The sequence below is a fragment of the Dipodomys spectabilis genome, unplaced genomic scaffold, assembly GCF_019054845.1.
Source record: "Dipodomys spectabilis isolate Male_0828 unplaced genomic scaffold, ASM1905484v1 ptg000691l, whole genome shotgun sequence".
Taxonomy (NCBI): Eukaryota; Metazoa; Chordata; class Mammalia; order Rodentia; family Heteromyidae; genus Dipodomys; species Dipodomys spectabilis.
The window spans coordinates 253,748-267,065 of NW_024871368.1; the positions used below are offsets into that span (position 1 = coordinate 253,748).

General features: G+C 60.8%; 1 protein-coding gene across 1 annotated transcript in view; it reads left to right on the plus strand.

The window, feature by feature from the left end:
* Positions 1–13,318, plus strand: part of Col20a1 (collagen type XX alpha 1 chain) — a 51,287-nt gene that overhangs the window by 35,893 nt on the left and 2,076 nt on the right. The window contains exons 31-34 of the mRNA XM_042672220.1: positions 11,603–11,698; positions 11,771–11,824; positions 11,911–11,964; positions 13,093–13,146. Of these exons, the coding sequence (XP_042528154.1) occupies positions 11,603–11,698; positions 11,771–11,824; positions 11,911–11,964; positions 13,093–13,146 (258 nt within the window). The remainder of the gene's footprint in view (positions 1–11,602; positions 11,699–11,770; positions 11,825–11,910; positions 11,965–13,092; positions 13,147–13,318) is intronic.

Here is a 13,318-nt window from a genome sequence, read left to right on the forward strand (position 1 = left end):
GGTGTGAGCTCTGTGGAGGCGTGTGCTCTGCGGAGGTGTGTGTTCTGTGGCGGTGTGAGCTCTGTGGAGGTGTGTGCTCTGTGGAGGTGTGTGCTCTGTGGAGGTGTGTGTTTTGTGGAGGTGTGAGCTCTGTGGAGGTGTGTGCTCTGTGGAGGTGTGTGTTCTGCGGAGGTGTGAGCTCTGTGGAGGTGTGTGCTCTGTGGAGGTGTGTGTTCTGTGGAGGTGTGTGCTCTGTGGAGGTGTGTGTTCTGTGGAGGTGTGTGTTCTGTGGAGGTGTGTGTTCTGTGGAGGTGTGTGCTCTGTGGAGGTGTGTGTTCTGTGGAGGTGTGTGCTCTGTGGAGGTGTGTGTTCTGTGGAGGTGTGTGCTCTGTGGAGGTGTGTGCTCTGTGGAGGTGTGTGCTCTGTGGAGGTGTGAGCTCTGTGGAGGTGTGAGCTCTGTGGAGGTGTGTGTTCTGTGGAGGTGTGTGCTCTGTGGAGGTGTGTGTTCTGCGGAGGTGTGAGCTCTGCGGAGGTGTGTGCTGTGTGGAGGTGTGTGCTCTGTGGAGGTGTGTGCTCTGTGGAGGTGTGTGCTCTGTGGAGGTGTGAGCTCTGTGGAGGTGTGTGTTCTGTGGAGGTGTGTGTTCTGTGGAGGTGTGTGTTCTGTGGAGGTGTGTGCTCTGTGGAGGTGTGTGCTCTGTGGAGGTGTGTGTTCTGTGGAGGTGTGTGCTCTGTGGAGGTGTGTGTTGTGTGGAGGTGTGTGTTGTGTGGAGGTGTGTGTTCTGTGGAGGTGTGAGCTCTGTGGAGGTGTGTGCTCTGTGGAGGTGTGTGCTCTGTGGAGGTGTGTGTTTGTGGAGGTGTGTGCTCTGTGGAGGTGTGAGCTCTGTGGAGGTGTGTGTTCTGTGGAGGTGTGTGCTCTGTGGAGGTGTGTGCTCTGTGGAGGTGTGTGTTCTGTGGAGGTGTGAGCTCTGTGGAGGTGTGTGCTCTGTGGAGGTGTGAGCTCTGTGGAGGTGTGTGCTCTGTGGAAGTGTGTGTTCTGTGGAGGTGTGTGCTCTGTGGAGGTGTGTGCTCTGTGGAGGTGTGTGCTCTGTGGAGGTGTGTGCTCTGCGGAGGTGTGTGTTCTGTGGAGGTGTGTGCTCTGCGGAGGTGTGTGCTCTGCGGAGGTGTGTGCTCTGCGGAGGTGTGTGCTCTGTGGAGGTGTGTGTTCTGTGGAGGTGTGTGTTCTGTGTAGGTGTGAGCTCTGTGGAGGTGTGTGCTCTGTGGAGGTGTGTGCTCTGTGGAGGTGTGTGTTCTGTGGAGGTGTGTGTTCTGTGGAGGTGTGTGTTCTGTGGAGGTGTGAGCTCTGTGGAGGTGTGTGCTCTGTGGAGGTGTGTGTTCTGTGGAGGTGTGTGTTCTGTGGAGGTGTGTGCTCTGTGGAGGTGTGTGCTCTGCGGAGGTGTGTGCTCTGTGGAGGTGTGTGCTCTGTGGAGGTGTGTGTTCTGTGGAGGTGTGTGTTCTGTGGAGGTGTGAGCTCTGTGGAGGTTTGTGCTCTGTGGAGGTGTGAGCTCTGTGGAGGTGTGTGCTCTGTGGAGGTGTGTGTTCTGTGGAGGTGTGTGTTCTGTGGAGGTGTGAGCTCTGTGGAGGTGTGTGCTCTGTGGAGGTGTGAGCTCTGTGGAGGTGTGTGCTCTGTGGAGGTGTGTGTTCTGTGGAGGTGTGTGTTCTGTGGAGGTGTGTGCTCTGTGGAGGTGTGTGTTCTGTGGAGGTGTGAGCTCTGTGGAGGTGTGTGTTCTGTGGAGGTGTGTGCTCTGTGGAGGTGTGTGCTCTGTGGAGGTGTGTGTTCTGTTGAGGTGTGAGCTCTGTGGAGGTGTGAGCTCTGTGGAGGTGTGTGCTCTGTGGAGGTGTGAGCTCTGTGGAGGTGTGAGCTCTGTGGAGGTGTGTGCTCTGTGGAGGTGTGAGCTCTGTGGCGGTGTGTGCTCTGTGGAGGTGTGTGTTCTGTGGAGGTGTGTGTTCTGTGGAGGTGTGTGCTCTGTGGAGGTGTGTGTTCTGTGGAGGTGTGAGCTCTGTGGAGGTGTGTGTTCTGTGGAGGTGTGTGCTCTGTGGAGGTGTGTGCTCTGTGGAGGTGTGTGTTCTGTTGAGGTGTGAGCTCTGTGGAGGTGTGAGCTCTGTGGAGGTGTGTGTTCTGTGGAGGTGTGTGTTCTGTGGAGGTGTGTGCTCTGTGGAGGTGTGTGCTCTGTGGAGGTGTGTGTTCTGTTGAGGTGTGAGCTCTGTGGAGGTGTGAGCTCTGTGGAGGTGTGTGCTCTGTGGAGGTGTGTGTTCTGTGGAGATGTGTGTTCTGTGTAGGTGTGAGCTCTGTGGAGGAGGTGTGTGCTCTGTGGAGGTGTGAGCTCTGTGGAGGTGTGTGCTCTGTGGAGGTGTGTGTTCTGTGGAGGTGTGTGTTCTGTGGAGGTGTGTGCTCTGTGGAGGTGTGTGCTCTGTGGAGGTGTGAGCTCTGTGGAGGTGTGTGTTCTGGGGAGGTGTGTGCTCTGTGGAGGTGTGTGCTCTGTGGAGGTGTGTGCTCTGTGGAGGTGTGAGCTCTGTGGAGCTGTGTGCTCTGTGGAGGTGTGTGTTCTGTGGAGGTGTGTGCTCTGTGGAGGGGTGTGCTCTGTGGAGGTGTGTGTTCTGTGGAGGTGTGTGTTCTGTGGAGGTGTGAGCTCTGTGGAGGTGTGTGCTCTGTGGAGGTGTGTGCTCTGTGGAGGTGTGTGCTCTGTGGAGGTGTGTGTTCTGTGGAGGTGTGTGCTCTGTGGAGGTGTGAGCTCTGTGGAGGTGTGAGCTCTGTGGAAGTGTGTGTTCTGCGGAGGTGTGTGCTCTGTGGACGTGTGTGCTCTGTGGAGGTGTGTGCTCTGTGGAGGTGTGTGTTCTGTGGAGGTGTGTGCTCTGTGGAGGTGTGTGTTCTGTGGAGGTGTGTGTTCTGTGGAGGTGTGTGCTCTGTGGAGGTGTGTGCTCTGTGGAGGTGTGTGTTCTGTGGAGGTGTGTGCTCTGTGGAGGGGTGTGCTCTGTGGAGGGGTGTGCTCTGTGGAGGTGTGTGTTCTGTGGAGGTGTGAGCTCTGTGGAGGTGTGTGCTCTGTGGAGGTGTGTGTTCTGCGGAGGTGTGTGTTCTGTGGAGGTGTGTGTTCTGCGTAGGTGTGTGTTCTGTGGAGGTGTGTGTTCTGTGGAGGTGTGTGTTCTGCGGAGGTGTGTGTTCTGCGTAGGTGTGTGTTCTGTGGAGGTGTGTGCTCTGTGGAGGTGTGAGCTCTGTGGAGGTGTGTGCTCTGTGGAGGTGTGTGCTCTGTGGAGGTGTGTGCTCTGTGGAGGTGTGAGCTCTGTGGAGGTGTGAGCTCTGTGGAGGTGTGTGCTCTGTGGAGGTGTGTGCTCTGTGGAGGTGTGTGCTCTGTGGAGGTGTGTGCTCTGCGGAGGTGTGTGTTCTGCGGAGGTGTGTGCTCTGCGGAGGTGTGTGCTCTGCGGAGGTGTGTGCTCTGTGGAGGTGTGTGTTCTGTGGAGGTGTGAGCTCTGTGGAGGTGTGTGCTCTGCGGAGGTGTGTGCTCTGTGGAGGTGTGTGTTCTGTGGAGGTGTGTGTTCTGTGGAGGTGGGTGTTCTGCGGAGGCGTGTGTTCTGTGGAGGTGTGAGCTCTGTGGAGGCGTGTGCTCTGCGGAGGTGTGTGTTCTGTGGCGGTGTGAGCTCTGTGGAGGTGTGTGCTCTGTGGAGGTGTGTGCTCTGTGGAGGTGTGTGTTTTGTGGAGGTGTGAGCTCTGTGGAGGTGTGTGCTCTGTGGAGGTGTGTGTTCTGCGGAGGTGTGAGCTCTGTGGAGGTGTGTGCTCTGTGGAGGTGTGTGTTCTGTGGAGGTGTGTGCTCTGTGGAGGTGTGTGTTCTGTGGAGGTGTGTGTTCTGTGGAGGTGTGTGTTCTGTGGAGGTGTGTGCTCTGTGGAGGTGTGTGTTCTGTGGAGGTGTGTGCTCTGTGGAGGTGTGTGTTCTGTGGAGGTGTGTGCTCTGTGGAGGTGTGTGCTCTGTGGAGGTGTGTGCTCTGTGGAGGTGTGAGCTCTGTGGAGGTGTGAGCTCTGTGGAGGTGTGTGTTCTGTGGAGGTGTGTGCTCTGTGGAGGTGTGTGTTCTGCGGAGGTGTGAGCTCTGCGGAGGTGTGTGCTCTGTGGAGGTGTGTGCTCTGTGGAGGTGTGTGCTCTGTGGAGGTGTGTGCTCTGTGGAGGTGTGAGCTCTGTGGAGGTGTGTGTTCTGTGGAGGTGTGTGTTCTGTGGAGGTGTGTGTTCTGTGGAGGTGTGTGCTCTGTGGAGGTGTGTGCTCTGTGGAGGTGTGTGTTCTGTGGAGGTGTGTGCTCTGTGGAGGTGTGTGTTGTGTGGAGGTGTGTGTTGTGTGGAGGTGTGTGTTCTGTGGAGGTGTGAGCTCTGTGGAGGTGTGTGCTCTGTGGAGGTGTGTGCTCTGTGGAGGTGTGTGTTTGTGGAGGTGTGTGCTCTGTGGAGGTGTGAGCTCTGTGGAGGTGTGTGTTCTGTGGAGGTGTGTGCTCTGTGGAGGTGTGTGCTCTGTGGAGGTGTGTGTTCTGTGGAGGTGTGAGCTCTGTGGAGGTGTGTGCTCTGTGGAGGTGTGAGCTCTGTGGAGGTGTGTGCTCTGTGGAAGTGTGTGTTCTGTGGAGGTGTGTGCTCTGTGGAGGTGTGTGCTCTGTGGAGGTGTGTGCTCTGTGGAGGTGTGTGCTCTGCGGAGGTGTGTGTTCTGTGGAGGTGTGTGCTCTGCGGAGGTGTGTGCTCTGCGGAGGTGTGTGCTCTGCGGAGGTGTGTGCTCTGTGGAGGTGTGTGTTCTGTGGAGGTGTGTGTTCTGTGTAGGTGTGAGCTCTGTGGAGGTGTGTGCTCTGTGGAGGTGTGTGCTCTGTGGAGGTGTGTGTTCTGTGGAGGTGTGTGTTCTGTGGAGGTGTGTGTTCTGTGGAGGTGTGAGCTCTGTGGAGGTGTGTGCTCTGTGGAGGTGTGTGTTCTGTGGAGGTGTGTGTTCTGTGGAGGTGTGTGCTCTGTGGAGGTGTGTGCTCTGCGGAGGTGTGTGCTCTGTGGAGGTGTGTGCTCTGTGGAGGTGTGTGTTCTGTGGAGGTGTGTGTTCTGTGGAGGTGTGAGCTCTGTGGAGGTTTGTGCTCTGTGGAGGTGTGAGCTCTGTGGAGGTGTGTGCTCTGTGGAGGTGTGTGTTCTGTGGAGGTGTGTGTTCTGTGGAGGTGTGAGCTCTGTGGAGGTGTGTGCTCTGTGGAGGTGTGAGCTCTGTGGAGGTGTGTGCTCTGTGGAGGTGTGTGTTCTGTGGAGGTGTGTGTTCTGTGGAGGTGTGTGCTCTGTGGAGGTGTGTGTTCTGTGGAGGTGTGAGCTCTGTGGAGGTGTGTGTTCTGTGGAGGTGTGTGCTCTGTGGAGGTGTGTGCTCTGTGGAGGTGTGTGTTCTGTTGAGGTGTGAGCTCTGTGGAGGTGTGAGCTCTGTGGAGGTGTGTGCTCTGTGGAGGTGTGAGCTCTGTGGAGGTGTGAGCTCTGTGGAGGTGTGTGCTCTGTGGAGGTGTGAGCTCTGTGGCGGTGTGTGCTCTGTGGAGGTGTGTGTTCTGTGGAGGTGTGTGTTCTGTGGAGGTGTGTGCTCTGTGGAGGTGTGTGTTCTGTGGAGGTGTGAGCTCTGTGGAGGTGTGTGTTCTGTGGAGGTGTGTGCTCTGTGGAGGTGTGTGCTCTGTGGAGGTGTGTGTTCTGTTGAGGTGTGAGCTCTGTGGAGGTGTGAGCTCTGTGGAGGTGTGTGTTCTGTGGAGGTGTGTGTTCTGTGGAGGTGTGTGCTCTGTGGAGGTGTGTGCTCTGTGGAGGTGTGTGTTCTGTTGAGGTGTGAGCTCTGTGGAGGTGTGAGCTCTGTGGAGGTGTGTGCTCTGTGGAGGTGTGTGTTCTGTGGAGATGTGTGTTCTGTGTAGGTGTGAGCTCTGTGGAGGAGGTGTGTGCTCTGTGGAGGTGTGAGCTCTGTGGAGGTGTGTGCTCTGTGGAGGTGTGTGTTCTGTGGAGGTGTGTGTTCTGTGGAGGTGTGTGCTCTGTGGAGGTGTGTGCTCTGTGGAGGTGTGAGCTCTGTGGAGGTGTGTGTTCTGGGGAGGTGTGTGCTCTGTGGAGGTGTGTGCTCTGTGGAGGTGTGTGCTCTGTGGAGGTGTGAGCTCTGTGGAGCTGTGTGCTCTGTGGAGGTGTGTGTTCTGTGGAGGTGTGTGCTCTGTGGAGGGGTGTGCTCTGTGGAGGTGTGTGTTCTGTGGAGGTGTGTGTTCTGTGGAGGTGTGAGCTCTGTGGAGGTGTGTGCTCTGTGGAGGTGTGTGCTCTGTGGAGGTGTGTGCTCTGTGGAGGTGTGTGTTCTGTGGAGGTGTGTGCTCTGTGGAGGTGTGAGCTCTGTGGAGGTGTGAGCTCTGTGGAAGTGTGTGTTCTGCGGAGGTGTGTGCTCTGTGGACGTGTGTGCTCTGTGGAGGTGTGTGCTCTGTGGAGGTGTGTGTTCTGTGGAGGTGTGTGCTCTGTGGAGGTGTGTGTTCTGTGGAGGTGTGTGTTCTGTGGAGGTGTGTGCTCTGTGGAGGTGTGTGCTCTGTGGAGGTGTGTGTTCTGTGGAGGTGTGTGCTCTGTGGAGGGGTGTGCTCTGTGGAGGGGTGTGCTCTGTGGAGGTGTGTGTTCTGTGGAGGTGTGAGCTCTGTGGAGGTGTGTGCTCTGTGGAGGTGTGTGTTCTGCGGAGGTGTGTGTTCTGCGGAGGTGTGTGTTCTGCGTAGGTGTGTGTTCTGTGGAGGTGTGTGTTCTGTGGAGGTGTGTGTTCTGCGGAGGTGTGTGTTCTGCGTAGGTGTGTGTTCTGTGGAGGTGTGTGCTCTGTGGAGGTGTGAGCTCTGTGGAGGTGTGTGCTCTGTGGAGGTGTGTGCTCTGTGGAGGTGTGTGGTCTGTGGAGGTGTGAGCTCTGTGGAGGTGTGAGCTCTGTGGAGGTGTGTGCTCTGTGGAGGTGTGTGCTCTGTGGAGGTGTGTGCTCTGTGGAGGTGTGTGTTCTGTGGAGGTGTGTGCTCTGTGGAGGTGTGTGCTCTGTGGAGGTGTGTGCTCTGTGGAGGTGTGTGCTCTGTGGAGGTGTGTGTTCTGTGGAGGTGTGTGTTCTGTGGAGGTGTGAGCTCTGTGGAGGTGTGTGTTCTGTGGAGGTGTGTGTTCTGTGGAGGTGTGTGTTCTGTGGAGGTGTGTGCTCTTTGGAGGTGTGTGCTCTGTGGAGGTGTGTGTTCTGTGGAGGTGTGTGTTCTGTGGAGGTGTGTGTTCTGTGGAGGTGTGTGTTCTGTGGAGGTGTGTGCCCTGTGGAGGTGTGTGCCCTGTGGAGGTGTGTGCTCTGTGGAGGTGTGTGCTCTGTGGAGGTGTGTGTTCTGTGGAGGTGTGTGTTCTGTGGAGGTGTGTGTTCTGTGGAGGTGTGTGTTCTGTGGAGGTGTGTGTTCTGTGGAGGTGTGTGTTCTGTGGAGGTGTGTGCCCTGTGGAGGTGTGTGTTCTGTGGAGGTGTGTGCTCTGTGGAGGTGTGTGCTCTGTGGAGGTGTGTGTTCTGTGGAGGTGTGTGTTCTGTGGAGGTGTGTGTTCTGTGGAGGTGTGTGTTCTGTGGAGGTGTGTGTTCTGTGGAGGTGTGTGTTCTGTGGAGGTGTGTGTTCTGTGGAGGTGTGTGCTCTCTGGAGGTGTGTGTTCTGTGGAGGTGTGTGTTCTGTGGAGGTGTGTGCCCTGTGGAGGTGTGTGTTCTGTGGAGGTGTGTGTTCTGTGGAGGTGTGTGTTCTGTGGAGGTGTGTGTTCTGTGGAGGTGTGAGCTCTGTGGAGGTATGTGCTCTGTGGAGGTGTGAGTTCTGTGGAGGTGTGAGCTCTGTGGAGGTGTGTGCTCTGTGGAGGTGCCTGGTCTCTGTAGGTGTAGGCCGTGTCTGTGGAGACAGTGAGGAATCCATGTCCTCTGGTGACAGTTTTTCAGGCCAGCGTGGACAACACCCTTCTCCCTGGTTCTAGAAATGATGAGGCCTTGACACTGCATGCACAGGGTACGGATGCGCGCGATGTTGTGGCCAGGCACAGTGGTGCCTGCCTATGATCCTAGCTACTTAGGAGACAGAGATCCAAACGATCGTAGTGTGAGGCCAACCTAGAAAGAAAAGATTATGAGTCCATCTCAAGCAATGGCTCTGCATCGTGATGGATTTGTCATCTCAGCCACTGAAGGAGGCATGCATGGGAACGCTGTGCTTCTGGCTCGCCTGGGCATCGAGGAGGATCCAGTCCTAAATGAACAAAACGGGCTGTCAGGGTGGCTCAGGTGGTCGAGCACCTGATCTCATTCCCCAGTGGGCCACACGAGCAAGGAGGAGGGCTGGGGAGCTGTCCTGCCCCCCCAGTCCAGGAGGAAGGAGGAGGGCTGCGGAGGTGTCCTGTGTCCCCCCCCAGTCCACGGGGAAGGAGGAGGTCTGGGGAGGTGTCCTGTGTCCCCCCCCCACAGTCCATGGGGAAGGAGGAGGGCTGCGGAGGTGTCCTGTGTCCCCCCCCACAGTCCACGGGGAAGGAGGAGGTCTGGGGAGCTGTCCTGCCCCCCCCACAGTCCACGGGGAAGGAGGAGGGCTGGGGAGGTGTCCTGTGTCCCCCCCCCACAGTCCACGGGGAAGGAGGAGGGCTGCGGAGCTGTCCTGTGTCCCCCCCACAGTCCACGGGGAAGGAGGAGGGCTGGGGAGCTGTCCTGTGTCCCCCCCCCAGTCCACGGGGAAGGAGGAGGGCTGCGGAGTTGTCCTGTGTCCCCAGCCACAGTCCACGGGGAAGGAGGAGGGCTGGGGAGCTGTCCTGTGTCCCCACAGTCCACGGGGAAGGAGGAGGGCTGGGGAGGTGTCTTGTGTCCCCACAGTCCACGGGGAAGGAGGAGGGCTGGGGAGGTGTCCTGTGTCCCCCCCCCACAGTCCACGGGGAAGGAGGAGGGCTGCGGAGCTGTCCTGTGTCCCCACAGTCCACGGGGAAGGAGGAGGGCTGGGGAGGTGTCCTGTGTCCCCACAGTCCACGGGGAAGGAGGAGGGCTGGGGAGGTGTCCTGCCCCCCCCACAGTCCACGGGGAAGGAGGAGGTCTGGGGAGGTGTCCTGTGTCCCCCCCCCACAGTCCACGGGGAAGGAGGAGGGCTGGGGAGGTGTCCTGTGTCCCCACAGTCCACGGGGAAGGAGGAGGGCTGGGGAGGTGTCCTGTGTCCCCCCCACAGTCCACGGGGAAGGAGGAGGGCTGGGGAGGTGTCCTGTGTCCCCACAGTCCACGGGGAAGGAGGAGGGCTGCGGAGGTGTCCTGTGTCCTCCCCCACAGTCCACGGGGAAGAAGGAGGGCTGCGGAGGTGTCCTGTGTCCCCCCTCACAGTCCACGGGGAAGGAGGAGGTCTGGGGAGGTGTCCTGTGTCCCCACAGTCCACGGGGAAGGAGGAGGGCTGCGGAGGTGTCCTGTGCCCCCCCCCACAGTCCACGGGGAAGGAGGAGGGCTGCGGAGGTGTCCTGTGTCCCCACAGTCCACGGGGAAGGAGGAGGGCTGGGGAGCTGTCCTGTGTCCCCCCTCACAGTCCACGGGGAAGGAGGAGGGCTGCGGAGGTGTCCTGTGTCCCCCCCCCCACAGTCCACGGGGAAGGAGGAGGTCTGGGGAGCTGTCCTGCCCCCCCCACAGTCCACGGGGAAGGAGGAGGGCTGCGGAGCTGTCCTGCCCCCCCACAGTCCACGGGGAAGGAGGAGGGCTGGGGAGCTGTCCTGTGTCCCCACAGTCCACGGGGAAGGAGGAGGGCTGGGGAGGTGTCCTGTGTCCCCCCTCACAGTCCACGGGGAAGGAGGAGGTCTGGGGAGGTGTCCTGTGTCCCCCCCACAGTCCACGGGGAAGGAGGAGGGCTGGGGAGGTGTCCTGTGTCCCCCCCCCACAGTCCACGGGGAAGGAGGAGGGCTGCGGAGCTGTCCTGCCCCCCCACAGTCCACGGGGAAGGAGGAGGGCTGGGGAGGTGTCCTGTGTCCCCCCCCACAGTCCACGGGGAAGGAGGAGGGCTGGGGAGGTGTCCTGTGTCCCCCCCTACAGTCCACGGGGAAGGAGGAGGGCTGGGGAGGTGTCCTGTGTCCCCCCCCCACAGTCCATGTTGTTGCTGTCTTGTGTGGCTTTGGGGCTTCATGACCAACTTCAAAAGCTATTCCTTAGTCGGAGAGTAGAACGTGTCTATCCAGAAATGTCTAGAAGGAATTTCGTAGGCCTGGTTTGAGGGGGATGGGAGCCAACTGCAGCCTCTGCAGACCCGCCTGCAGCAGCTCCCTTCAGAGCCGCAGCGCGCCCCAGCGCGAGCTCTGCGTCTCACGGGACTGCCCTCCCCGTGTTCCACGTTCCTCTCACCTAACTCCACCCGCAGCTTCGCACACACACAGCGATCACCACAGCTTCCCGCGCACACACACACACACACACACACACACACACACACAGTGTCATCACCACGGCCCTCCACCCGCAGCTTCCCGCACACGCAGCGATCATCACAGCTTCCCGCGCACACACACACACAGTCATCACCACGGCCCTCCACCCGCAGCTTCCCGCACACGCGCATGTGCACACACACACACACACACACACAGCGTCATCCTCACGGCCCTCCACAGCCTCACACACACACACACACACACAGCGTCATCCCCACGGCCCTCCACCCGCAGCTTCCCGCACACGCGCATGTGCACACACACACACACACACACAGCGTCATCCCCACGGCCCTCCACCCGCAGCTTCCCGCACACGCGCATGTGCACACACACACACACACACACACACACACACAGCGTCATCCCCACGGCCCTCCACAGCCTCACACACACACACACACACACAGCGTCATCCCCACGGCCCTCCACCCGCAGCTTCCCGCACACGCGCATGTGCACACACACACACACACACACAGCGTCATCCCCACGGCCCTCCACCCGCAGCTTCCCGCACACGCGCATGTGCACACACACACACACACACACACAGCGTCATCCCCACGGCCCTCCACAGCCTCACACACACACACACACACACAGCGTCATCCCCACGGCCCTCCACCCGCAGCTTCCCGCACACGCGCATGTGCACACACACACACACACACAGCGTCATCCCCACGGCCCTCCACCCGCAGCTTCCCGCACACGCGCATGTGCACACACACACACACACACACAGCGTCATCCCCACGGCCCTCCACAGCCTCACACACACACACACACACACAGCGTCATCCCCACGGCCCTCCACCCGCAGCTTCCCGCACACGCGCATGTGCACACACACACACACAGTCATCCCCACGGCCCTCCACAGCCTCACACACACACACACACAGCGTCATCCCCACGGCCCTCCACCCGCAGCTTCCCGCGCACACGTTCCTAACCCTGGCGGGCGCTGCCTGAGGAGGCCCCGTCTGCTGGACACGGTGCTGCTCTGGCCGTCTCCCCCGGCTCGCGGTGCAGCCCGCGTGCGTGGCTCCGCGTGCGTGGCCCCGCGTGCGTGGCCGTGCTGTGGCTTCGGGCCCTGCGGGCCTCTGAGGTGGAGGACGTTGGTTGTCTGTGACGGGTGAGGCGTCGCGGCGGGGGGCCGGGGACATGCCTTCTCAGTCCTCCTCACCTCGGCCTGTTTCCAGGGAGAGCCAGGGCCACCCGGGCAGACAGGGCCAGAGGGCCCCGGAGGTCAGCAGGGGTCACCGGGGACCCGGGGCCGCACCATCCAGGGGCCCATGGTAAGTGCTCCCCTCCCCCGCCCTTCTCCTCCCCTCCCTTTCCCCCACTGCCCAATCTACCTTTCCCTCCAGGGTCCACCAGGGGTCAAAGGAGAAAAGGGGGACCATGGACTCGCGGGCGCGCAGGTACCTTGCGCAGGGCTGTGGCGGGGCACAGGCCGGACTCCTCTGGTATGACCTTGGCCACTGCCCAGTGCTTTTGTTCCCTCCAGGGCCACCCTGGCCAGCCAGGCACCCCTGGGAGAGCCGGCCTCCAAGGGCCAAAGGTACGGGCTCTGCGCCCAAAGGCACTGAGTGGACGGGGAGAGCTGACCTGGGGGCAGTGAGGGACAGAGGCTTGGTGTCAGGCTATGAGGAGGCCGTGGACGGAGGTTGTAGAGTCAGGAGGAGGGAAGGCCGTGGACCGAGGCTGTGGGAATAGGGGTGAGGCCATGGACGGAGGCTGTGGGAGTCGGGAAGAGGGGAGGGGAGGCTGTGGACAGAGGCTGTGGGAGTTGGGAGGAGGGGAGGCTGTGGACAGAGGCTGTGGGAGTTGGGAGGAGGGGGCTGTGGATGGAGGCTGTGGGAGTTGGGAGGAGGGGGCCGTGGATGGAGGCTGTGGGAGTTGGGAGGAGGGGGCTGTGGATGGAGGCTGTGGGAGTTGGGAGGAGGGGGCTGTGGATGGAGGCTGTGGGAGTTGGGAGGAGGAGGCCGTGGATGGAGGCTGTGGGAATGGGTGGAGGGAAGGGGAGGCCGTGGATGGAGGCTGTGAGAATGGGGGGAGGGGAGGCCGTGGATAGAGGCTGAAGGAATCGGGGGAGGGGGGCCATGGATGGAGGCTGTGGGAATGGGGGGAGGGGAGGCCGTGGACGGAGGCTGTGGGAATGGGGGGAGGGAAGGGGAGGCTGTGGATGGAGGCTGTGGGTATGGGGGGAGGGGAGGCCATGGATGGAGGCTGAGGGAATCGGGGGGAGGGAAGGGGAGGCCGTGGATGGAGGCTGTGGGTATGGGGAGGAGGGAAGGGAGGCCGTGGATGGAGGCTGTGGGAGTTGGGAGGAGGGGGCTGTGGATGGAGGCTGTGGGAGTTGGGAGGAGGGGAGGGAGGCCGTGGATGGAGGCTGTGGGAGTTGGGAGGAGGGAAGGGAGGCCGTGGATGGAGCCTGAGGGAATCGGGGGGGAGGGAAAGGAGGCTGTGGATGGAGGCTGTGGGAGTGGGGGGAGGGGAGGCCGTGGCCTGGTGGTGTGGTACTGTGCACCTGGGACAAGCACTGTGCTGTCCAGGGACTTGGCGATGGGCAGCGGCTTAGAGGGAACAAGTGGGTGCCAACTCCACCTTCTGGGGTGTCGCCTGCGTCCATCACGGGGTGAGGCTCTGTGTGGGACTCTGGTGAGTTTGCCCTTCCTCTGCCCGTCAGGGAATGAGAGGACTGGAGGGACCGGCCGGCCTGCCTGGATCCCCCGGCCCCAGGGTAGGACACCCCCCCCCCCCCCCCCCGCGGCAGGTGGGAATCTGGGAAGAAGGGACCGGTGGCCGCCGCTCCGTGGTGGCCTGAGGCGTGCCGCCTCCACCGCGCCTTCTGCAGGGCTCCATCTGCCCGGAGCTCGGTGCCCGTGCCGGGTGCTCATTCCTGGAGCCCCACA